The 27532-nt window shown below is 35.8% G+C and overlaps 1 protein-coding gene across 2 annotated transcripts in view; it reads right to left on the bottom strand.

The window, feature by feature from the left end:
* The window catches only part of EFR3A (EFR3 homolog A), a gene marked incomplete at its 3' end in the record, with an annotated part of 53485 nt that overhangs the window by 1804 nt on the left and 24149 nt on the right, over window positions 1-27532 (bottom strand). The window contains exons 9-21 of one of the 2 annotated variants that reach the window (XM_079722492.1): window positions 27269-27383; window positions 25974-26025; window positions 24205-24377; window positions 23660-23735; window positions 21946-22107; window positions 21178-21309; window positions 19924-19991; window positions 18823-18950; window positions 17775-17825; window positions 10457-10548; window positions 6887-6935; window positions 3103-3206; window positions 2541-2590 (exon numbers count right to left, since the gene is read on the bottom strand). In XM_079722492.1, coding sequence (XP_079578618.1) covers window positions 2541-2590; window positions 3103-3206; window positions 6887-6935; window positions 10457-10548; window positions 17775-17825; window positions 18823-18950; window positions 19924-19991; window positions 21178-21309; window positions 21946-22107; window positions 23660-23735; window positions 24205-24377; window positions 25974-26025; window positions 27269-27383 — 1252 coding nt within the window. The remainder of the gene's footprint in view (window positions 1-2540; window positions 2591-3102; window positions 3207-6886; window positions 6936-10456; window positions 10549-17774; window positions 17826-18822; window positions 18951-19923; window positions 19992-21177; window positions 21310-21945; window positions 22108-23659; window positions 23736-24204; window positions 24378-25973; window positions 26026-27268; window positions 27384-27532) is intronic. The other variant, XM_079722493.1, reaches the window with a different exon arrangement.

Genomic DNA, 27532 nt, shown 5'->3' with positions numbered 1-27532 from the left:
ATTTTTTTCTTATTGTACTAAGGTCAAAGTGAATGAAGGAACAATGGAAACTGAGATGTAATATTGCTTATTTTGTTTCTTTTCTCAAGCATACAAACTCTTTTCTCTGTCTCGTAGTTAGAATGAGGCAAATTAACAAGAGGAAATATATCAAATAGAAACTGAAAACCCTGAAGGTACACTAAGAAGTCTATTTCATTTCTCTGTATCATGTAAGGTACCCAAAACTACTACTTCCTAACTAGGTGACCTTGGATAAATTACCAAACTTCTACGTGAATCTGTTTCTACATTTGTAAAGTAAAAATAATCACTAAATATTTTTAAAATCTGTTGTAAACACTAAATGAAAGAATGCACTTAGCACAGTGCCTAGAACACCGTAAGTGTTCAGTAAATAACTATTAGCAGTAAGGCTTAATAAATACAAATTATTAGTAGTAGTTGCAGTACCAATGAAACCAAATTAGTCATAGTACTTATTCTAAAATATTAAATCCATATAGTTATGATAGTGTGATTAAATGTAACATGGTGGTCTCTAGCAACATTTCTTTTAAGAACATGAGTTATGGATTTGAATTTTGATTATTTCCACTCACTAGCTGGATAAACTTCAGCAAGTTACTTTACTTCTCTAAGCCTCAGTGTCTTTACTTGGTGGGGGCGGGGGGAAAGGATCTACCTAACTTTTCAGGACTGTGGGGAGGATTAGTAAAAGCAGCAGATATTTACTGTTACAATTAACAGGCATCAGAGAAGCTGTGGACAGGGAGTGTTGCCTGCCATTCCAGTTCTGCAAGATCAAGCCATCAGCCACTGCAGTCGCCTACAATGGTGTGCCCTGAGGGGAATTCAGGATGGAGAAAAACAGGGAGCATTCTGTTCTTTGGATACTGGCCCTAGACAGTTAAGATGCATATCTAAGGACTAATTTCAGTGAACCCAGATCCTTGCACCTTCCCATGCATAGAAAAGCACTAAAATCGTCAACCTCAGATGTCTGCTCTTTGTGATTAGCAGTGATCTTTTGATGTTTGACTACATGTTTTTTTTCCAGCCCAAAACTCCTATATATCCTGGCTCCTCCCTTACTTCTTCGGGGCAGTTCCTCAGAGCTACCTGAGAGACCGTCTCCTGGGCTATAGTCCTCAGCAAGGTCCCCAAATAAAACTTAACTTCTCAACTTTTAGGTTGTGCATAAATGCCCACACCCAGCAATTTTCTTTGAATCTAAGGTATAGAGTATATTGCGTATTTTAGTCTGATTCTCTGTTCTGAACTTTTATAAATGAGTGATTCTCAACTTAGTCGGGGTGGGGGGCATTATTGGTGGTAAACGCCTAGAATAAGATGTTAAAGTGATGAAAACATGCTTTGTGTATGAAGGCAGAAAAATGGCTGGGGAAAAAAAAGCAAGTGAACTTGAGCATCTACCTGTTTATTCTGTTTATAAGGATACATACAGGGTTTGAAGCCAAACATATTTAGTCAATCAAGTTGAAAATAAAAAAGATACGGCGATGTAAAAAAAAATTTCAGAAGCACAATTTCTATCTACGGCTCCTTTACTGTGCCACATTCTGCACAGACCAGTCTCCACACTGAAGTCAATATAAGAATATGCAGAGGTTCTTTCCTTAGGCGGAACGTGGAGCTTTTCTCTCCCTCTGTCATGTGCTTCATTACTTAACAACCAATAGACACAGTAAAACCGATATCAGATGCCTTAAGTTTTTGGAGCATAAGATACAATTGTTCAATGGTATCCACAGGGGATTGGTTCCTGGACCCTCCACACAGACCAAAATCCTTGGATGCTCAAGTCCCTTATATAAAACGGAGCAGTACTGGCATATGACCTACACACATCCTCCCTTATACTTTTCATCGTATCTAGATTATTTATAATACCTAATACAATGTGAATGCTATGTAAATAGTGCCAGCATGCAGAAAATTCAAGTTTTACTTTTTGGAACTTTCTGGGAATTTTTTTTTTCCCAAATATTTTTGATCCACAGTTGGTTGAATTTGCGAATGCAGAACCTGCGGATATGGAGGGCCGACTATAACTAATAACAGGACACAAATAGACATGACTTAGGAAAACTCAAGTAAAGTTTAATAATTCAAGTGAGCCATCTGCATAGGTAGAATCGTTATTGCCCTGGAAAGAACTATGAGGTTGAACCATATAAAACTGTAGTTTTTATAGGTCACAATGGTTAAATCTGAGAAATTACCTTTTTAACCATATCATTAGAATAAGAGTCTTCCAATTACTCAAATGTCCTTATAGGACCATTTTAAAGGAATAAATGATCTAAAAAGGAAAGCTAGAAAAGCTAGAAGCCCCCTGGACAAGAAATGGCATCAGACAATCCAGTAAACAGAATAACCACTGAGGCAGAGACCTGTATGATCTTGTGTAATTACCCTAAATGAAAAGCACAATTACTTAAAAAGCCACAAATTTATAGGGATCTAATGGTTTCTATTTTGTTGCTTTATTGCTCTTGTAGTACCAAAACTCTTACCGTATGGTGAGTTCCAATATTTGAGCAAGTCTATCATGAAGCAAATTTGCCTACAAAGGAGAAAAAAAGTGTTAAGAATGGATCTATTATTTTCCAAATACCCATATGTAATAATACAAGTGTGATTTAAAGGACAAAGCATAACTCTAACTATTAAACTGATGGTACAGAATGCTTTAATGTTTTGGTTTTATCTGTCTCATACATTGGAATTTAATGTAAAGTTTCTCTTTTATTCCCTTCCTAGTCTCACTGGTAAAAACAAAATCGATAGACACACAAAATACCTACAGCAAAATCACTGAAAACCACTGCAAAAACAGTTTCAAAGCAATAACAATCGTTAACATTTAATTTGGGATCTGCCATTCCCATCAGCTGACATTATACAAAAAAATTATTTAGGCTTCATAGCTATGTCTTCAGTTTTCAGTCCCTATCAAATCCACTACCTTGTGGATTCTGTTGATCTGCTGAAGCTTGGAATCCACCTACCAATTACCAGGACAACTTCCACCAAGTCAAACTCCACCCGCCACCCCTTCACCATGTATTCACTTACTTTGGATTCACACTGTGCTGCTATTTCTTCAAAAGGTGCTTTCTGGAATTTCTCTATCACTAGACGCCTCTTTTCCTTTTCCTGTTCTTCCATTCCATTGGTATCTATATAAATGTTTAAAAAGACCCATTAAAAGGAATACAAAATTTCACAGAACCTTTCCAATGACCATAAGAGCAAATGATCTATAAATAAAAAATAAGGGTAATTTATAGGACTACTTGTATAGGGAAAAAAGCAAAAGGTGTGACATCCTTGAAGTGTCTTAGTTAAGGCTAGAAAGCCCACATATAAAAAAATTAAAAAACTACACAGCACAAAACCCTTTTTCATAAGACTACCTTTGTCTCTCTTACCAAATAAAAGCAGAAGCATGACAACTTCCTACTAGTTAAACAACTTCAAGGCCCCTCCTGAAGGATGATTCTTTTATTAATAATCATGCCCTTGCACATATGAGGTACTAAATTAAAAGTCTGCTAAACTTGATAGTGAACGGCGTGATTGAAATATAGATAGGGTCATGTGGAACCGTATTGTTCTAGCCTTTTCCATTTATCTTCCCCAATTTGAAAAGGGATTTTTTTAAAATCTTAAGATGACGTGTGGTCTGGCCAGAGTTTGTGAGATAATAAAATAATAAATGTCTGTCATTTTGATACATATAATAACTATGTCTATTTGCTTAAGAATCTGAAAAGAAGGCTAATTAATGGCTTATTTATTGATGGTCTACAGTAACAACTCAGTAACTCTTCAGCGTTTTTTTTCCTGGTCAAGAATTTCATAAGATGAAACACAATCTGTTCAAGGTTCTTCAAAAACAAAGCTTCTCTTCAGGTAGACAAACTGTAACAATTAGCTAGTTTTAAAAAGATGGATATAGCAGGTACAAACGAAATAGGTTTCTTTTCCCCCCTCTGAAATTGTGGCAGGTTAACAAAGTTGTCGAATTTATGTACTTTTTCTGAATGACTATAATACAGAATTATGATCACATCTCTCGTGTTCACTAGATCAGGGTCACAAGCTCAAATGTGCCAGAGGCTAGGCAGGAAACATAAATGTTTTAAAAGCAGTAAGAAAAACAGGACTTGGGCAAGCTGAGCATACATCCCTGGTCTTTATTCAAATCCAATTTCTGAAAATAATACTTCCACCTAAATTTGGCCTGCAGGCAGCAAGTTTCTTTTCATGCATTAGTCCAGTAGTTCTCAAACTTTTTGTTTTAAGACTCCTTTATACTCTGAAAAATTATTAAGAAAGCCAAATTGCTTTCTTTATGTATTACATCATTTGATATTTTCCATATTACAATATAAAAATGAGACTTTAAAAATATTCATTAAATGCATTAAAGAAATGAAACCACTATATGTTAACAAAAATAATTGTTTCATGAAAAAATAACGATATTTTCTAAAATGAAAACATTTAGTGAAGAGAATGGCACTGTTTTCTATTTTTGAAAATCTCTTTAATGTCTGACTTAATAGAAGCAGTTGGATTCTACCTGAAGATGCATTCAATCCACTGCAATATGTTATTTTGGTTGAAGTATATAAAGAAAAACTAAACTCACACAGGTATGGACTGGGAAAGAGTAATTCAATAAATAGCCTTTTCACAGAATTGTAGCTATTTCTTCTTGGACACTACAACAAAACATGATAAACGGTAGTTTCTTAAAAGTTAGTTGCAATATGGAATTTGAAACCTTATTAATGAACTTTTTGTAACGGGTTATATTAACATCTATTGGTCTGTTCTACAGTTTTAATAGAGCTTTACTCAGGTATAGTTGTGTAACATCACGCAAGGTCATTTGGAATACTGCTCCACTGATTTATGCAGACCCTCTAAATGTAGACATATTTCACTGTAAAATACTCTTTAAAATCACATTTGTTAGTTATTATCACTGATCTCATTAGAAAAGTCTTTAAAGAAATAAATATTGGGGAACTGTCAAACTTGCACTGGCAGACATAACCTTCAAAATTCTAATTTTGTTAAAAAGTGCTAATTTTATCACTGGGAGCAAATACTGTCAGGGTACTTTTTTTCTCTTGAAGTAACAGCTTCCCTTCAAATACCACAGGTTTTCTTTTCTTTTTTTTTTTTTAAAGTAAAAGCGATGTTCCTTAAAAAAATCAACTAGTTCTGCAAATAAAAGCAATCAAAGAAGTGCTTTATACGTGCTTCCCAAAGGCATGTATTCACGGGATGAGATTAATAAAATTAATCATTTATACTGATTCTTCAAAGGCATTCTTAAGAGAAATCTTGCCTTTAAAAAATAACTGGGGTGGGCTTCCCTGGTGGCGCAGTGGTTGAGAGTCCGCCTGCCGATGCAGGGGACACGGGTTCGTGCCCCGGTCCGGGAAGATCCCACATGCCGCAGAGCGGCTGGGCCCGTGAGCCATGGCCGCTGAGCCTGCGCGTCCAGAGCCTGTGCTCCGCAACGGGAGAGGCCGCAACAGTGAGAGGCTTGCATACCGCAAAATAAATAAATAAATAAATAAAATAACTGGGGATGTGTGGTGCTGATGAATTCAATGACCACTAGTACAGTTTGATGCCACTGCCTTCATTCATATTAATCCATGCAGTAAAAAGGCAAATAATGTCTTCGTATTGTGCTGAATATACTTTTTGACTTGAAGGATCCCTTGGAAGAGTCTTCCCCAAAGCTCCAGGGGTCCAAAGACATACTTTGAGAACCACTGCCAGACTGTAAGTTCCTCAACATGTCTTATTAATTTTTAAATGTCTCACAGTATCTTGTACATAATGGGTGTTCAAAAACTGCTTACTAAATTCAATTAATTTTATTTTGGCAAATTTGATATTACAATAAGAAAAAAAAATCCTCTAATGGATTAAGCTGAAAAAGGTCAGATTTTATTTCATGTATGATGGGTACTAGAGCGCTTCAATTCCCTGTTAATGATTTTCTTATTCTAATATTTCTTAAAAATTGAGAGCCAATTTCCACCCTCTATTGCTTTACCAATTAGAAATGAATTGAGATCGAGGCATCATGAGCCTAGGAGGAATTTATATTAATACTTAATTGAAGGAATCATTTAAAAAATTTTTAAAAGAGGCAAATTATATAAGGTAAAGTTTATTTCCATAAAGGCTACAGGAGAAAAAAAAATCAGAGTACTATTTTATGCAAAGATAAGTGAAAAGATGACAGAGTCAGACCTGGGTATGAAATTTGTCTCCAGTATTTACTAGCTATATGATCTCAGGAGAGTTGCTAATTTCTCTGCCTCAGTGTTCTCACTGATAAAATAGCAAGGATTAATGTGACTCCATTGTGCCCGCTGACAATTTCAGCCAGCTCCTTTCTCTTACCCCATGAGAAACACGCTTCTAATTACACTGCTATATGCCTACTAAAAATCATTCTATGTAATTCTCTCAGAATTATTCACCTGCCCATCTCCTATAAAAGGAAACACATTCACTATTTCTCATAAATTCACTCAGCCTCCACGTTGGCCACCAAATAAGGGCAGCATTCAAATACATGGTGATATGCTTTCATAATTCTAGAAAAGTCAGTCTATAGAGAGGAAAATAATTATCTATGACAAGACAGGACAATTACAAAAGTCTAAAGAACATAAGCTAATAAATTGATTATATATTTATATAGAAATCGACAGTATATACACTTGCCATGCTGCCTCTGTTAATTCTGGCATTTAAACAAGTACTAAGATACAGATAAGCTAGAAAATACTAGGAGAGTTAACAAGCAAAATCTCACCAATTGCTTTCTTTAACGCCTCAAAGGTGATTTCTTCAGTGTTACTAACCTAGAGAAAAGTGATTTTAAGTAAAATAAAGAGTTAAGAACGGTCAATATAAATGATACCTTCACCTAGTTACAAGTCATCTAAGAACCTTGACAAATATTTTCTCTTCTTTGTGTTGGCTGGATTTGTGATCACACTCAACAGTATCAAATAATCTCCATGTTTTCATTGGTTTTAACAATGGCCTACCACAGTGGTTCCCCAAAGAAGTCTACAGATTGATGTAAGGCTGGCAGAATTAGCAACCTTTAAGGCAACCCAACCAATATTCAAGGCAGAGATTATATATAAATGCAGCTTCAGCTATGTAATAAATGAAAACTAAGTATTCTATACCCTTTATAATTTTGGTACCACATACAGGTTAAAAATCAAAAATGAAATAATCTAAAACTTTAAATGCAAAAATTTTAAAGCAAAAAATTATTACTTTGGGAAGTGTTCAATGAGTACAGTTAACCAACATTTAAAAATAATTATATTCTGGATCTTTTAAGGTCAACCACCAAGTCTTATTCTCCAGAAACTCCCTTTAACTTGAAGTTTTCAAATCTCGCTTGCTTTGAGACATGTAAAAGGTGTGAAATCAAGTGCTTACATAAAAAGTCAGTAATACTTTTTGTGGCACCAGCACATTTTCAGAAGGAATAATATATCCAGTTACTATAGTATCTCTGAATAAAAGTTAAGAAATGATATGTGAATACTTGCCTTGGACTCTGGTCATCCCTAATTTTAGCTCATGAGCTTCTTTTTGCTAAGTCTAAGGCAGCAAGACTAGTGAAAACAAAAGACTTCATGCTTTGCACCTTAGCTCTCTGTACAAAGGATTTAGCTGGAAATCAAAGCAGCAAGAGTTCCACTACCTCAGTTTTTCTACTGAGGACTCATATTTCTAGTTGAAGTCAGATTAAACTTGGGAATTTTCAGTTGCTTTGTTCTAGATATTTGGAGCAGATATATAAGATTAGGCTCTGGCTGGTCAATTATTTGTACCTAGAAGCAATCTAGTACTTCAAAGTTGTTCTTACAACTGGTTAAGAGCTTAGACTTTTGAGAAACAACTATAGTATAGGAGAAAGAACATAGGAGAAGGTAGAAGGCCAGAATTCTTATTACGTAGAATTTTTACTTATTAACTGTTCAATCCTGGATAAGTGAAAAGCTAGAGTACTGTATCTAGTAACTCTTCTCTGTTTGTTGTTTTCCTTAATTTGGATAATGATGATGCATTCGCCCAGCATCAAAGAATCATGCCTATGGTGCTTTATTCTATTAGTCAAGCTGATCACTTAATTTCTGGAGGCAGAGACGCCGCTGAAATAAATAAATGTTTTAGCCATTTATCTTCTTGAATACCTGAATTTAATTTAGGTATCTTTATACATATATAGTGCAATTTTTAGGAGAAGTTCACTAAGTGATTCATGATGGGCTAAAATTTGAATTGCAAATGTTAGAACTCACATACCTCAGAAATGGACCAGGTATTTTAATAGACCATAGTAATAAGCTGAGTTATATCTAGGGAAAACAAAAGTTTTCCTATGATCTCCATCTAAACAACATTACAAGCTCTAAAAGCAGGTATCAAATACATCTGAGGACTAAGTGGGATTATGTATATACAATTTCAAGTAATTTTGATGAAATTATGAGCAATTTTTCAAATGAGCAATTTTTTAATTTGATTCATTGTTAGCAAATATACTTATTATTAGTCTGATATTTTCTTACACCATTAACTGGTGAATACCTAACTGATGACACCTTCTCCTGTCAACATAATGAAATTAGTTAGTTTTAGCCTAGAAGGTACTGTTATTCTGTCTTCTGGTGTTTCAACGACCATACCTAATACACAAAATCAGATACCATAATGGTAAATGAGTTTGAAACTCCAATGTGCTCAAGTAAATCTTATATACTAAACTGTACTTAACTTTTCAAATACTCAGGGTGAGGCACATTTGACTTAGGATTTATAGTTATAGCAAAGATAAAACAAAAGGATCTTTAATAAGTTAACAAATGTATTAATGAACTTTTCATGTAAAATTCATGCTCAAGAATCTTCCTCCTATATTGTCTTCATGCAAATGTTTCTTCAGTTCATTTTATCAAAACAGACTGATCCTTTGCAACCTTTTAAAGTGCTATATATGTATTTTTAAAAGAAATAAAAATGGTTAACAAAAGGCAAATGGAAAAATACCAGTCAATAAAATAGACTGCACTCTTGACAAGTATAAACTAAGGCTTTGGATGAATTTCTTCCCTCAAAAGGTAACAGCAGCAAATTCATAATCACTGAAAGATATAGCTAGCAAGATATCCTTCTTGCTAGTAGGGAGTGTAAAAATTAAAATGGCTTTGAAGAGGTGAAATTTAGGGAAGATGATTTTTCCTGAGTCTTAAACTGGTAAGAAACTCTAAACCAACCTTAAAGCCCCAAGTTCCAAAATGAACACTAACTGCCTATTCCAACTACTCTGATGCTCTGCAGATAATTCCTTGATAAAACTGATTAATTTTACATAACAGGGAGTTAAAAGCATGAAAGATATAAATTAATTGGCTGTACCCTGGCCACCAAATAGTTTTAGTTCCTGAAGACAAATTAACTGACAGGGATTGGAAGCAGGAGGGAGAAAGGAGGCTGAGAAAGCATGAATTCAGACAACTTCCTTCCTCTTTTCTTACATGGAAATTCTTTTAGTTATTTACATTGTACCAATGAGAAATAATGAAATACCTAGGAAGGCAAACAATGGATAAACCACAAGGAGGAAGCTGACTTGACATGCTGGCACACTGGCATTTTTACTTGACTATCAAAAAATTCTCTGCTGATTTGTGTGGATAAGTGCTAGAGAATACTGGCTGCTTTTTCTCCCTGTAACTCAGTTGGGTACACTCTTGCGCTCTAGTGAAACAGGAGGAGAACATTAAATCTATGATGTTTCAAATAACTCCTTGAAGAGTACACAGGTCACTGATACAGCTTAACCTATGTTAAATTCATTATATTTACTATCCAAAAAGATAAAAAAATTTCTCTCATAGGTGAAATTTTGAAACTTTCTAAAAGTAGTGAGCATTTGGCTTCACATGAGAGTGTATAATTCCATTTATTCTCACAACTTATGTTTCATAAATCTTTAAAAATAAATAGTAGAGGGCCTACTGATTTAATAACAGGCCTTGTGTAGCATTTCTTATTAAAAGAACGTACCTAGTTCTACCTAATGGTTCCTTTTACTACAATGTGAAATCTAGTGATATCATAACACACAATATTAAGTTTATGTATCTTTATAGGTATATGAAATGAGTTCAGTAAAATAAATTATAAATAAGTTCAGGGCTAAATCAGATTAACTTCTACTAACAATTTTGTTGATTTAGGGATAAATCAGAGTTGTATCTGATCCTGTTTAAAAGTGTGGGGGGGCAAAACCTTCTTTTAAATTGATGTCTGTCTCAAGACAGTACTTCATCATAAACTTTCAGCAACTTACCATATCATCTGAAGGAATGCTGTTGGGTAAGATATCCACCTGAATGGATACGGTGTCCACAATACTTTTCCTTCTAGAAAGTAGATCTTCATCTAAAATTTAAAAAAATTTCCCCCATTATTTGCTAGTTAGAATGATATGTCATTTATAAACTCCACCTATTTCAGATTTTAAACTTTCAGGAAATTAAGGCAGTTTGCCTTTTTTGCTCTTACTAAATATATAAAACAGTGTGCTCTCAGACTTTTATATTTCGTGAAGCAGATTAAAAAAATAAAATTGATGGGTGAACTCAGTTTAATACAGCTGACCCTTGAACAACATGGAGGTTAGAGGTGCTGACACCTGCACAGTCAAAAATCAGCACAGCATTTTACAGTTAGCCCTCCACATCTCCAGTTCCACACCCAGTTCAAATTTCCCAATTCTCTATTAACCAATTCTATTCGACATGTTCTAAACCCAACTTTAACATCTCTAATAAACCTCCTTTATCTCCACAATGCCATATTTATTTTTCAAGAGTGCCATCATTCAAAAATCTTTATCTTTTCTTACCTAGATCTGAGGATAGCTTACTAACTGGTCTAATACAACACTCCCTCCTATACTACCAGTAGAGTTGTTCTAAAGTAAATCTTTTTCACATGAAACTATAATTTTAAAACAAATCCAGGGATTCCCCTGGTGGCGCAGTGGTTGAGAATCCGCCTGCCAATGCAGGGGACACGGGGTCGAGCCCTGGTCCGGGAAGATCCCACATGCTGAGGAGCAACTAAGCCCGGGAGCCACAACTACTGAGCCTGCGCTCTAGAGCCTGCGAGCCACAACTACTGAAGCCGCATACCTAGAGCCTGTGCTCTGCAACTGCAATGAGAAGCCCACGCACCACAACGAAGAACAGCCCCCGCTCGACATAACTAAAGAAAGCCCGTGTACAGCAATGAAGACCCAATGCAGCCAAAAATAAATACATTTATTTATTTTTGAAAAAAAACCAAAAAACCTCCAAATCCAGCCCACTGGCTAATGCTGAGCTTCGTGAGTTTTTTCACATCAAAGCACATATATATAATTATAATACACGCAAGGCATATGGAGATAAAAGGTAGAGGCTGCTCGCACTGCAAGCTGACTACCCCAGGCCCGACCCAGCTACCTGAAGAACTAAGGAGATAAATATCCAGACGCACCTGTAAAGCTCCCAATAACAACTGGGAAGCTCGGGTCTAGAAGCTTAGTCGAACAGCACAGTCAGTCACTTCATAATCTGGCAACACCCCATCTTCCTCATCTCACTTTGTATATACAGTTGACTCCTGGACAACATGGGGGCTTGGGGGCACTGACCCCTGCACAGTCAAAAATCTGCATTATAACTTTAGTCGGCCCTCCATATCCATGGTTCTGCATTCACAGATTCAACCAACTGAAGATCATACAGTACTGCAGAATGTACTTACTGAAAGTTATCTGTGTGCAAGTGGACCCGTGCAGTTCAAACCCGTGTCGTTCAAGGATCAACTGTACTGTGATTTTATCCTTCTGAAGGGGTGAATAAGGAACTAAAAGGAGGCCAACATAAAGAAACCAGCTTCTTTCTTACTGACTACTCCTTTACTCCAAGGTAGCCTTCCATGGCAGTAACTAATGCTGTTAATCAAATACGGCAATTTACTCTCTTTCTGGGACACAGTAGGATTCCAATTTCTGGCCTCTTTGTGGTTAGGAGGGACTGTGTAACTAGTTCTGGCCAGTAGAGTATGAGTAACATTTCAGATCGCGGCTATCCCGTCAGCTTGGATTCCAGAATACGGATGACATGAAGTTATGCACAGTTAGTTGGAGCGATGAACACATCTTCACTGGTTTAAACCACTAAGAACCTGTGACTGTTCTCACAGCACAACTCAGCCAGGGTTTCTTAGCCTTGGCACTAGTGGCATTTTGGCCCAGGTAATTCTTGCCGAGGGGACTGTCCTGTGCCTCACTGGATGTTCGGTAGCATCCCTGACCTCTACCCACCGGACGCCAGTAGGCCTGCCCCAGTGGTGATGACTAAAAATGTCTCTAGGGTTGACAAATGTTCCGTGGGATGGGCAAAATCACCCACAGTTGAGAACCACTGACCCTGTCTATCCTGACTGATAACCAGACCTTTCTAGAATTCTCCCTCTATGCCACCATGAGCTTCTTAAACACTAACCACATCACTCCTCCAAGCAAATCTACCCATTGCCTGATGAAGTAAAAAGGCATCTGGGTTCTCCAGTCAGATCTTGCCAACAGTAACTTCAGAGCTGCTCCCTTATTTATCTCGTGTTTAAGGCAAACGTGCCTATTCTCCAACCTCTGAGCAGGCTTTGGCACATCGGCCTTACACGCTTTTTTACAAACAGAAACTCCTGCTGGAAGCCCTTTATTACCTGCCCTTTCTTATGTCCTCCCCACTGTAAAGATTCTTATCTTTCAAGCCCTGGTTAAACATTACATCGCTTCCTTTAAATCTTAAATATCACTCTAATTATTTTTACTTATCCCCCTTTCTTCTAGCTACAGAAATTTGCTTTCAGTTATAACTGATCTTTCCTTGTCACTCTTCAATCATCATCACCCTTTAGTCATCTAGTGGGCCTTGAAGTACAGACATATGAATTAATGTCTCATGTCCCCAAGTATACAAGAAATTCAGGGGCAGACTTTGTGTCTGCACCTAGCACACACTAGTTACTCAGGTTCTGCTGGGTGAAGGCTGGAGGAACACAGACCTATATCTGTGACAAGTTATTACCTATCATTTTTCTACAGTTTCAGGTTGGAAATATTATATCTCCTGCATAGGGCCATTACTGAGGTAGCCTAGATACTGAACTTTTTCTACTTTTTCTTCATGATCATATGCACTAATATAAATCACCAAAGCTAATGACCAAACATCAATGGAACTGTCACAAAGTAGTATGTAGTCATCACTGCTGACTTGCTTTTTTACCCTCTAATCACGCCAACTTCCAATGTCTTACCAGAATTCAAAATGAGGAATAAATAATAGCCTGCTTCCCACCCACACAAGATTTTCTAGGTTAATATTCAAAGGCTGATGGGTTGCAGAGAAAAGTCAAATTGAAGCCTAAGATAAAAATAAAAAGGAAAGGAGAAGTACAGAGGCAGGAGAGGGATTACTGAGTGACAAAAATCAACAAGAACAGAAGGGAAGTATAATGAGCAGAGATTAGGGAAGAAAATGAAATTCAGTGGGAAACTCTAATACTATATTCTCAGAAAGTTCTTTCTTTTGACCTATAGAGCAACCTGCTTGTAGGTGACAGAAAAAGCCCAGATACAACTATCATCAGATATCTTGTACATCTACACAAAAGTAAGCTTTCCAAAATAGAGCTTACCAAAGATAACTCTCCTGTTTCCATGGGCCGTCCACATCGGTTCCTGACCTGCCTTTCAAAGTCTGCTGAAATGCAGCATCACTGCAGCCTCTGTGGACTGCACTGTCCTGCCAGTTCGAGAACTATCCTGTTACCATCTCATTGTCTGATGTACGCACCCCTCGGGAGGCCCTTGCTTCCCTTCCTGAAGTTGGTTTGGGGCAGCCCCAGACACTACTTTCTATGCCCTTTCATTTTCCTATCCCTTCTCCCTCTCCGCTTCTATAATCTGCCGTTCACAATGGTAATCACTGTTTCTTCTTTTTGTTTTTAATCAGAACCTGGGTTTTAGAAGTAATACTTAGAGAGAGCGAGGCCTAACATCCTTCAGTGATATTCTGCTGCCACCTGGTGTATCTGTGTGTAATGTATATAACTGCATTCAGATGGCTAAAGAATAGAGAAAACAGTCTGAATACAAGTATAACACAGAACTACATTAAATTAATCAATATGATTTTCTATGGCTATATAAAAAATAAGATGTAGGAACTTACTTAACTGTATATAATAAATCATAAATGTAATTAGGGCTACTATACCATTCGGATTCAATGAAAAAGCTAACTGGGGCAAAATGAAATTTCACAGATAATTTATCTACACGAAATTTAAAATGTCAGTTTAATGCTGATACTACTTATACAGATATACTTTTTTGGTCCTATAGAAAAACACAAAATTCCATCTAGAGCTAATGCATATTTATAAAATAAAAAGAGGCTAAAAAACCATTGTCACCATGAATAAAAAGTCAGTGTAATATAAAAGACAATCTTTTATTTCTAAAACAAGCTTTAAAACAAAACCTCTACAAGGAGAGATGGGATATATACATGAAAATACTTTTATAAGCAGATATTTGTTGGAAAATAATGGAGGTTTTGATAAAGCAGATAAAGGCATCCATGTGTTATAAGTGCTTTTAATTAATAAAACAAATTAACAAAATTCAAAATGCCAACTGGAAGATTAAGACATTAAAAAATACTAATACCATTCTTATATTGATATGGCATTTTGTAGTTTTTATAAGTACTTGCATGTATATATCCCATCTGAGCGAAATGGCTTCAGGGCTATAGTCCTCGCTTCACATGAGGATATGGGGTCACTGAGAGATTAAGGGGTTATGCCCAAGGCCACATAGCAAGGGTAGAACAAAGCCATTCTACTCTCTCTTCACTTCTTCACTTTGAGAAGTCATCTCTCCTGAAAGGTCTTGCAAAATTCCCTGTACTGCTAATTTCAAAATTCTCATCATAACCTCTAATCTCTCACACAAACGCAGTCCTGACCCCTACTGTACTTGGATGCTCCACTGTCCAAGACACTCAACAAAAGGCTGAACTCCCAAACTACCCCCTCTTCCCTATTCATTTCTGTTAATAAAAACTCCATCCTTCTATCACCCAAGATTCAAAACTACTTAGAGACAGTTACATTTGAAATGCATACTTCTTTCTTCACTTAAACCCAGTCACACCACCCGTCCCTCCTAAAACAAAAACAACAAAAAGCAAGGAAACGAAGCAGCAAACGAGCTCTGTCTGCTCTTCCTCCTGGTGCTGTACCAAGCACCCAAATGTCCGTGGTAGAGCCCTAGACAAAATCTTTGCCTTTCTCCTTGCCCCCCACCGTATCACTCAACTGCTTATAGATTCTCTCTTGCAGTGTTCTAGAGTCCACTCACTTTCCTGTACTCGCACTGGGACCTCCTCAGTACAGGTCACTGCCATCTCTCCTGGAGATTACTGAAGAGTATTCTAAATGGCTGTACCGTCTTCAGTTTGCTAAACTACAACCAGAGTAACATTTCTAAATGCAACTCTTATCATGCCAACCCCTGTTTAAAATCATTTAATGACTCCCCATTGCTTTTAGGATAGTTCAAACTATTTAACCCAGTTTTACAATTCCCAACCCTACTCTTACAATTCACTCCAAGTAGACTAACTTTATACTAATTCCTTGAAAAATCATGTTCTTGCCTACCTCCATTCCTCCACATATGCTATTATTTCTGCATGAAACACAGTTCACTTGCCTAACACCTGCTTCAGGCTCAGCAAAGGGACTTTTTCCTCTGGAAGACATGCGTTTCACCAAACCTGGACCAAACACTCTCCTAGGTGCTGCCTGAGGACCCCAAACCTCTCTGATCATAGCCTTTAAGGCATATTGCAACTGTTAGACAAATTGTATAATGAATTAACTTCTTTCCTATGCATCTCGAATAAAACTGGTGAAGTGCCATCTTGGGAGAACTGAGAAAAACGTCACTCAAAATCATCTTCTGAGGGCTTCCCTGGTGGCGCAGCGGTTGAGAGTCTGCCTGCCGATGCAGGGGACATGGGTTCGTGCCCCAGTCCGGGAAGATCCCACATGCTGCGGAGTGGCTGGGCCCGTGAGCCATGGCCGCTGAGCCTGTATGTCTGGAGCCTGTGCTCCGCAACGGGAGAGGCCACAACAGTGAGAAGCCCACGTACCGCAAAAAAAATCATGTTCTGTGTTTTGTGGTCCAGATGAGGAACCCATTAGGAATGACTATAAGTTTTGTGAAAGCAGAAACCTCTATCTGTCTTGTTCATTTTTGCTTCTGTTTGCACAGCAGCTGGCACACTGTAAATACTCATTAAGTACCGTACCCCCTCATAGAGGAGCATTTAGCATACACCTAGACATACCCTATTAACTCAAATTCTAGGTTGAGATAAAAGGAAAATGCAAAACTCAGCTAACATTTATTGATCACTTGCTATACATCAGTCACCAACAGTTCAGTAAGCTTTAGGCAGACCATTCTTCTTTCTTTAGAACCAGTTACCATTATATTTCAATCGTTTGTCTGTCTTCTCCACCAGATTTTAATCCTTGAGGATAGGGACTGAATCTTATCATCTTTCCACCCCCAAAAGTCAGAAAAGTGCTTGATATAGAGTAGACTCTCAGTAAAGGTTTGTGGAATACATAAAAAAATAAACCTGGATCAATATGGATGACTGAACAATCTTTGAGCACATAGTTGGCAAAAATCAATTTATTAAGCACCTAACTGAACAGGCAAGGCAGTTAATTCTAGTGGTCTTACCTAACCAAATTATTTAATTTCAGTCTCACTATCCTCATTTGTAAACAAAGACAGTGCTACCTTCCTCACCAAACTATGTTACAGATTAATTGAGAACATGAATACAAAGTGCTTATCACAGTGACTGGCATACAGTTAGTGCATAATAAATGGCAGCTACTATTTTGATGATGATGGGTGTATATGCATGATACACAACAATTGTTTTTTTCTTTTGATATATTGCTCTTAAATTCCTTATTTTTTAAAATGAATACCTGATGGTTATACAGCAAAAAGAAACTTTAATAACTGATTATCCCATAAAGTATCACTGTATCTTCTGACTCTTTCTGCATTAAGGCAGGACACACATGCCACGGACTGGTTCTAAACTATCAAAATCTTTATAAATCAGAAAAACCTTATTTATACTGAGGGATTTCTGTGCAGTTATGTAACTAAGTATATGCTGAAATACTCAGAATTCTCCTCGTCAATGATAGGGAGGCATTAAAAAAGAGAATATATCATTTTCAGGGGTGGGAGCAAACCACTTGTTAAAAAAAGTACCATAATTTTCATTAAAAATTGTTTACAGTTAAAGGAATAGGGTAAAAGGAAATAACAAGGGGTGAAAATAAACTACAGCTATGGGGAACGTAGAGCAAAATAATAACTGAACTCACAACTATATAAAATATACAGGCCACTGGCTCCATTTTCTAGAAGGCAAATTGTATTAAGCTATTTTCCTAGAGGACAGGTGAGGGAAAGGGCAAGCCAAACTGACACTTGGATTTACCTTTGTACTTGTGCCTGGGTTTATGAGGTTTTTTGCCTGAAGGAAAGAGAGCTAAATCCAAGTTATAAGAATGAAATATTTTAAAAGTCTGTTTTAAAAATTCTTTTAAATTACAAAGCTCTACTCATGTTTTATTCTTAGCACTTTTATTTCCCCAAGGAACTCATGAGGAATAGAATTTTCTATACTATGGAATTTAAAAGAAAATGCAAAAGCTTTCATTAACATCTCAGACTATTATAAACAACTATCATTGTAATAAATGTATATATTTTGGATCCACATTATAAAAAGGTATCTATTCCCAAAGATTGTACTACTTCTAGTGATTAATCCAGAAAACTACCTAACTGAAATCAAACAGTTCTCTTACAGAACAGAGGCATCCCCAAAGGAAGAACTAGTTTTTCTACCAAATTTAATATTTATACAGTCATCAAATGAAAATGAAGGTGTAAGATAAAAATTCTTCGATTTTAGTTTTCAAAGTAAAAACTGAATGCAAGACACCATGCAGTTTTGCCTTGAAACAAAACAGAATTATCTCAGGCAATGAAAAGAACAGAAGGAAATACATAATGCAGAGGAAAACATATTCTTGACTTAAGAAGTTTGCAGATTTCTTTACATAGCAAATAGTCTGTACTCCTTCAAATGACAAAAATTACCTAATTCATTAAGGTCAATAGTCACAAATCACTAACTAAACAATTTTCACCAATTTCCCTAAGTTAAACACAATATTGCTTAAAGAGTAAAGATCTCATTTTGCTTCTTTGTTTAAAGGATAATATTATTCAGTATAATAGCAATAATATATGAAGTATAATAATAACGATAATCACTTGAGGATTCAATATGCTCATGATAAAATCATATACATGTTTTTAGAGATTTATGAAAGGTTTTCAAGAGCAAAATTTTAAAACAGAAGTAAACTCTCTTAAGCTAGTAAGTATACAAACATAATTAACTTTCTAACTGGGCTAACAGAAAAATTGCTGACACATAATCACTAGAGTAAGAGTTCTAATTACCTTCCTCTTACCTGTTACTTGTGGTACGTACGGTACTGACAATCTCTCAACACTATAGCCACTGCCACCTAGTGACTCTGCAATCTTGTTGGTCAAAAAGTACAAATTTTTGTCATGCTTCTCTAAAGATTTTGGAAGCCTGTCAAGTTGATCAAAAAAGAAGTCATTTAGTGTTATTTAAATTACTGAGCAAAAATAAGTTAACATATAAACATTTTAGATGAAGGCCTAAATATAAATATAAATGCAACTTAAATTGTAATTAGTAATAGAAAAATCAGTGTATTTTAGGTGGCTAATTTGAGCTCTTCAAAAACATATGGTATGTGGACCCATATACGAAGCATTCTGCTGATTCTTTCCCCAGTAATGTCCCAACGGTGAAGTCAGCCTTACATGATTCCACTGGTATTCACACATTAAATGATGAAGAGGACTAAATTCAGCTTTAACTTCCATGCTAATTAAAAATCTACTGAGAGAAGAAAATAAAAAAGAAGCCCCCTGTTAATGAAGAAGATATTAGCCAACTAAGTGATAGTTGGATACCACTTGGCTAAGACCTACGATTTCACTTTCCTTTCAAACTGCTTAATATTATCTTATGCACATGCTTTCAAAATTAAACTGGTTTTAGAGCCCAAAAGTTTGAATAAAGTATTTTTCATATATATTTTTTTGTTTGGACAGCAAGAAAAAAATTCAGGGTATAACACTGATTTTCCATAATACATTCTTTCTCCTACAGCTTTATTAATATTGTTGTCTATTACTGAGAGTCTTGAACAGTATATTGTATTCTCTTAAAGGAGTGTTCACTTATATATCAGAACATGCTATATTTAAGAGATATATCTCCATATTAAAAAAAGGTAAGATAAATTTTTTTCATCAAAGATTGATTCCATGTGTTCATCAGTCTACATTTATACTTTACAAGAACTTTTATAGCAAGAGAAACAAGTTAGATGAATTAAATGACAGAAACATAAAACGATGAATATTTTAAAACACCAGAAAATTATTCTAACAGTAGTTTACTCCTTTGTAATTATCACTGATTGGTTTCCCAAGTCAGTGTCCCTTCCTTAAAATGTAAAGAATTAACATACATGCACTTATCTCTGAAAATATGCTCTGGTAGAAAATAAGGGGCTTCCATAGTTCGAATTTCAATAACCTGAAAAATATTCAAAAACAAAACAAAATAAAAATCAAAAACCTCACTCCTCAGGACCCTGCCGCAAAAATTTGGAAAACTAAAAACACAGAAACAGAATCTAAACATTTATACGAAATACCATCATTTAATTTTGGAATTTAAACTACATTTAGAGCCCAAAAGCAGAGTTCATTTTGTTTTCACATTTATTATTTTAAAAAGTCAGCAGGTAACAAAATCATGATAGTAAAATAATACAGGTTGTGAAAAAAAAAAAAAAGAGGATACATTACATTTGATTAAACCTACTACAGAGGGATTAGAAGCTGTACTTTCTCAAATGCCCTATGTGGGAAATGCCTTCACAAGCACCAGGCCCTCGCTGTCCCCCCTCCTCTGTACCACCTTCTGCAGCACGTGCAGGTGGTCTCAGCACTCTTGTGAAGTCTGGCTCCTCCACTCACCTGGGACCCTGCTTTCACAGCATTTGTATCTCTAATGGCAGCTGTCAAATATTCACTCAAACATTTGTTTAATGAATGAATGAGTTTTATTTCTTAGAACGTTCTAAAAACCTACATTTTAGCAAGGACTGAGAGATGTGCTTCCAATTTCATAAAAATGAGGTTCTCCCTGAAAGATGTTTTTAAAGACTAAAAACTACAGTGGACTTTTTCTGCCAGGTAAGTTAGGAGCTCTGAAATGTATACTAAATCATGAAAGTAACTATTTAATGAGTTACTGCTGAGAAAGCTAAATACAGTTGAATGACACAGGACAAATCTCTGAGAGGCATATTAATTATTCAACTTTTGAGATCTAACTCAAGTAGATTGGTTTAAAACAATAACAACAAGAACAGTATAATTAAAGAAATATTAGATACTAAGATTCATAATGGTTTAAAAGGAAAACAACTGTATAAGAAATCACATGAAGTATTTTAGAAGAAAATCATATATTCTAGTCAACCATTACACAGAAAAATTCTAATACAACAACAGGCATCAAAGAAAACATAACACTAGTCATAGTTAGAGCTGTAGTGTCGATTTTGTCACTATTGAAAAAGTCATGCATACTTTTATAGCATTATCTTAATAATTTGGTACATAATCATCAAAATTAAAAATAATCATCACTGGAAGAAAATCCACCACTTTTGTATAAAAATCAAATTCGAGGGCTTTTCTAAATACATTACCTTGCTAACATGCTGGCAAAACGCAGGGACAGCTATCATCTGACTTACAAAGTTGAGGTATGCAGCAACCAGCGCCATGATTCCACAACGATGGAACGTTGGCAAATTATCCTCATTGATAATTGCACTGTCCTTTAATAAAAAACCAAAAAACAAACACTGAGAGATCAAGGTCTTACGCTTCATTAGCATTTTCTCTATGATTATACTAAAAAACGGCAGGTAGTCTGGAATGCTAACAAAAATGTCCCCTTATAAGAAGCTTTTTAAAAAAAAAAAATTCTAAAAAGAGAATAAATGCCCATTTATAAGAGACTTAAATCTCTCAATTCAAACAGTTCTTTAGGAAAGCCTTTCCTAAACGTGGGCGTGGGCAGAATAGATATGATATATAAAAATAAATACATATATTCTCGTTGCATACTGTCCTGTTATTGTGTAACACTTAAACTCCAATTAAACAACTACATCTATGTAATTCTTATTATTTAACGACCAGCTTCCCCGCTAGGATGGGCACAGGGACCATGTTGTCTTTTTCATCACAGTATTCCTGTGGCCTTGAACAACAGTCAGCACACAGTCAGTACTTACTCAACATTTGTTAAAAGAATAAATGAATGGGATCATAGCCTTGAGTATTTTAGATTTAAAACTAGAAATCTCACTTAAAAAACTCATGTCCTTGGATAAAGGCAATAATATTGTAAAGATGGTGTCTAATTCATGAAAGAATCCTTTCTTCAATGAAAGGTGATGAAAACATACCTGTAAAGCAATGGCTAATCGAATGAGATCAATAACCACTTCTTCATTGGCCAATTCAATAGTCATGAGAGCAAGAGAAGTGTAAAGGAGCTCATAGTTTTTCTGAACATTGTCTTCCTCTTTACAGCCCAAATATACGTGCCGATATAGTTGCTGCCCATTCTGAAAAGGGGAATGACATATTTTTGCTTAAAATGTAGCAAGGCAGATTTTACATGCATATATAAGCTCTTAAAAATTTAGTAGCTATCTTATTACATAACTTAACATGGAAGAGATTTAGGTTGATAATCGGAGGGTCAAATTGTATTCCAATTATTAACATCAGTAACTACACCAATATATAACTACAAACTAATATTGGAGTTGAGGACAAACTTAAGTAAAAACAGCAAGTAAGAAATAGTTCCAGTGTAAACAATGAAAATGTTTTTAATACTAATTTGAAAAGACAAGCAAATTATAGACTGATTTGAGAAAAACTGAAATGAATGGCAGAATTATGGGAGCTTTGGCAACGATAAAGAACATCTGGCTGAGAGGAAATGGACTCAGGCTTTCCCGCCTTAGGGAACAACCTCCTGTGAGGTGAGTTAAGAGCTGTCCAGGGATGAGCATCTCCAGGTTCTGCTACACTTTTGTCTGAAGTGACGATGGCACATCCATAAGCCCATCTGTAGGGGAGAGGTTACAGACACACCCCAGGGACTGTGAGAGGGTCCCCTCTCAACCAAACTAATCTAAATATGTTAATAAAAATATAAAAGCCTTGCTGTCTAAAGCATTCCTGGGTATAGGTCTAACTGCCAAGTGAGAGCTAACAGAAATAAGAGTTTTTCCCATTTCAAGTTACTATGTGGTAATTAACTCAACGTGTTACATTGGTTCTCAACACAAACTGTAAGCTACAATCACTGGGAAATGGAAGGACCACCACGCTTCCTCCTCACTAGTCACCACTGCCCACCCCCGATATGATTTAACCCGTCAGTGGTGAAGCCCAGGCATCGGTGTTTTTAAAGCATAAAGCTCCCCCGGTGATTGTAATGTGCAGCCAGGGTAAGGCCTACTCATTCCCACGTAGAGGGGCTTGAGCTTAACACTCCAAGCTCAAGTTTCTGTTTCTCAGAAGGTTCATCTGCTTCCTCACTTTAGGAGAAAGAAATGAGCAACAGCAGCACAGTCTTTGGAAGCCAGCCTGTCTTTAAAGGTATGCATTTTGCTCTGTTCTCTATTTAACATGCACACGGACCCACCCAGGTGAGGGTGGCCATAGTCCTCCAGCTGCGCCAGTGACTGGTTAAGTCTGTTTAGGTCTGTGGTTCAGTATTAGCAAGTGGGGTTTTTTTTGGCTACTTATGATGATAAGTATTCTCAAAAGCTTGAAGCTGTCTATTAAGGACCCATTAAAAGTGAAAGCAACATTTGTGTTTAGGGTGGGGAGGAGGGAAGGGCAGTAATCACAGAGAGACATTTTACTCAAAGGGAGAAATCTGGAACCATCACAGCAGACTGACCACCTGAAGCTTAAACGCAGGCCTGAGGAGACGCCATCAGGACGGTTGTGACAATGTGGGGAGTTGAAGATGGCTTCCGATTTTCAACTCCAAAATGCTATGGCTTCATTTTAAGGTTATCGATCAATATAAAACTACCTAACAATTCAAATGGCTATAACTTAAGTCATGCATTCTTTTTCAGAAGATAATCTTACCTTTTTCATGAAACTTGTGTCTTGTCTACAAATTTTTTCTCTTTTTATTTTTAGGTCAGCCACATCTGGTATTATTCTAGAGACAATCAATGCATCATTTTTAATGAACAGCACATTTAGGTATAATATCATATCTTACATGATGAATCAGCTATACTTAGGAGTCTGAACTATTTAACACTCATTTCAATGAGCATTTTAAATAAGCCTATATTTAATGATACTACTGAATTACCAAGTTTAATCAAGTAGAATTGCGTAAAGTAATCTTGACTTCTAATGTCATTCCTAAGTTTAAAGCAAAACCAAAATAAAATTTATGTAACTAGTGATTGCTAGTAGATGAGATCTCTGAAAGTACATTAAAAGACCTTCAACACTATCTTAAAACATATTAATAATTAAATTGTCACAATACCAATTAAATAAAATTCTGGATTAATAAAACCTGAAAATCCTAGATTAAAAAAATTACAATACTTAAACACATTAACATAGAAATCTGAAAACATTACCATTAAGCCTATTTTCAAATAACACATTACCTGATCCCTCGAAGCTTTGCCCTATTGTCATGGCGATCCATGAGATTATGCATTACTTCCAAGACTAACTGTCTCAGTTCATAGTCTTCCATGAGGGATGGTGATAACAAAGGATCCAGAAAAGACCCCGGCAGTGCAGTAACTATTGTCTTTGCTTTGTATCCAGAGGTTACCTGATTATAGGGAGGAAGAACAAAGAAACAAACAAAGAAACCTTTGTCATGAGTCCTTCTTTGGTAAAACTCTCAAGCTGTTTTACAAGAACCATAAGCTTAGAGAAAACAGCAAGTATGGACACAAGCCTGAAGGAAAAACTAAAAGGAAATTTGTGAGATGATGAAGATTTTACTGAATTTATAAAAACATCATTCATAGAGTTAATAAAATTAATAATAGCACACATTTACCATATGCCAGGCAAGAATCTAAGCACTATATGTGTATTAACTTCATCCTTACCGTATTCCTATGAGGGTAGGCATTAGTGTACCCCCATTTTTGTAAAAGAAAACTGAGGCTCAGAGAGACTAAGAATATATGGAACAGGTAGTCAGTCCTAAATAGATATAAGGAGACTTGGCAGCAAATAACACAGGTAAGACCTGAAAATTTTTAAATGGCAAATAATTCTTTTATTTTAAATTAAGCAATTTAGGTTAATAGGAAAGCATTTTTATTTTGGAAAGCTGTACTTTATTCTTTATTTGATGTGACATTTCTGAGTGTATCCCTATGTCTAAAATTGGAGCTTTTAATTAGCATATACTTTAATGCTATTAAATAGTTTAACCATACCACATAGAAATTCATTCAGTTGACTATGTAGTACAATTAGGATTAGAGACAAGTTTATTTACTCAGGGAATTTATTTAATAAAAAGGCTTAGGACCAAATGAAATTTCACGTGGGTAATCTCTATTTATATTCAGGATTACTAGCATATATAGAACATCTAACATTTACATTTGGGCACTCATTATAGGATAAAGGTGATTTTATACGTGAGCAGAAATTGGTGGGACAATTACTACCCACCTAGAAAAATAAAAAATATATCCATATCTTATACCACATACAAAAATAAACCTCAGATCAAAGTTCTACATGTGGGGGCTTCCCTGGTGGCGCAGTGGTTGAGGGTCTGCCTGCCAATGCAGGGGACACGGGTTTGTGTCCTGGTCCAGGAGGATCCCACATGCCACGGAGCGGCTGGGCCCGTGAGCCATGGCCGCTGAGCCTGTGCGTCCGGAGCCTGTGCTCCGCAACGGGAGAGGCCACAGCAGTGAGAGGCCCGCGTACCGCAAAAAAAAAAAAAAAAAAAAAAAAAAAAAGTTCTACATGTGGAAAGCTGAATTTAAAACCTTTTGTAAGAAGATGTAAACAAATGTGTTTATATCATCAGAGTAGGCAAGGAGCTCTTAAACAAGATACAAATAAAAAAGCAAAGATCACATAGGAAGAGCCTGACAAATCTGGCTCTAGCTGGGCCCAGGCATCTTCATCTATAAAATGGCAATGCTTCCTGCCCTCGGTATGTTTCATCATTATGAAGATCAAATAAGACAACAGAAGTGAGGAATAAACAATAAAAGTAAAATTTTAAAGAATGAAAAGCATAATATTCAAGTATATAAACCACAGAAAAAAAACTTACCGTAAATACTACCTTATAATACAAGAAAAAGAAACCGATAATGTGAAGCTATTCTTTTAACCTCTTTAATAATTTAGGGTTAAGGATGTTCTTCACCTGTCTTAAATTCCTTACCATAAGTAAAGATCTCAGCAACATTATCTGAATCCGCCTGGTTCCCAAATCCCTAAAATATACAAAATAGTGGTATTATCTTATTAATAGTAATTAACTTCATTTCCTTACATTATTATTTATTGATTTTAAAACTCTATTCATATTAGCTATATAGATTTTATTTTCATACTAGCTAAAGTCAAGGCTCACTTTATACTCTAAAGTAAATTTCACATGAATTAAAGGGTTATATGTTAGAAAATAAATCCAATTTGAACAAAGAAAATTAAAAAGCTATTGGCTCTCAAAGGAAACAGACCTCTACATGTAATGACATGAAAAGTCAGTTGTATGAATACACAACAAAACAACCTCAATTAAAAGATACTATAAATTGGAGAATAGATCTATTGCAAATATAATTGACAAATATCTATTTAACATATATTAATAAGCAGGTAAGAATTGCCTAAATAATTCTTATATAAATAATTCTTCAAAAAAGAATTAACAAATGAAGAAAGGGTTCTCTAATTAATGGCCAAATAAATATAAGTCAAATAAGAGTAACATTTCCTTATTAAATCAGCAACATGCAAACATATTTACAAACTAAAGCTTTAGCATGTTGTAAAATCAAAGCAAGTCTATATAAAATGAGGGGAGGGGGCCAAGACGAATGATCTTTAAAATAACTTTCAGTTCTAGAACTCTAGAAATAAGTAAACATTCCTTCCACAGTGACAAACTTGAAACTTTACCCTAAATAATCTACATATATAGAAAATGCCCAGGCTGAATAGACCTTCCACCTAGCCAATATAAGAAAATTTAAGAACTTATGATGTACTGAAAACTGATTCTAAAAGCATGCAATGTTTTTTTGGTTTGGTTTTGTTTTTTAATTTTTATTGGAGTATGGTTGCTTTACAATGTTGTGTTAGCCTCCACTGCACAACAAAATGAATCAGCCATAAGTATACAGATATCCCCTCCCTTTTGGACCTCTCTCCCATTTAGGTTACCACAGGGCATTAGGTAGAGTTCCCTGTGCTATACAGAATGTTCCCATCAGTTGCCTATTTTACACACAGTATCAATAATGTATATGTGTCAACCCCAGTCTCCCAAATCCTCCCACCCAAGCATGCAATGTTGATTCAACTGCTTAGCAATCTAGTGCCATAACAACACCACAGGACTTTTATTACTGAGTAAAAAGACAAAACATTTTATAGATTTAAGATAAAATTTAATACAAGATTAAGTTCAACTTTACAGTTTGAGAACACAGAACAACTACATACACATACCCTAGTTGACTGATATCCAAAGTATGGGTGGATGTTCCAAAGACAGGTACTTTCCCCATAATGAACATCATGATTTCTGACCTCTGATAATCTGGTAGGTTACTTCCAAAAAATCCTATAAAAATATTAAGATAAATTTAAGATAAATTTTGCAAATGGAAAAGTTTATTTTTCCATATAATAAAAAATCATAATATATTTTTAACCACAGCTTTCAATATGTAGTAAAATAATGTCTTTGAGCTACATGTAAGTCTAAAGATA

This window comes from Hyperoodon ampullatus (assembly GCF_949752795.1).
Source record: "Hyperoodon ampullatus genome assembly, chromosome: 17".
NCBI classification, from domain to species: domain Eukaryota; kingdom Metazoa; phylum Chordata; class Mammalia; order Artiodactyla; family Ziphiidae; genus Hyperoodon; species Hyperoodon ampullatus.
This window is presented reverse-complemented; position numbering and strand designations above follow the sequence as displayed.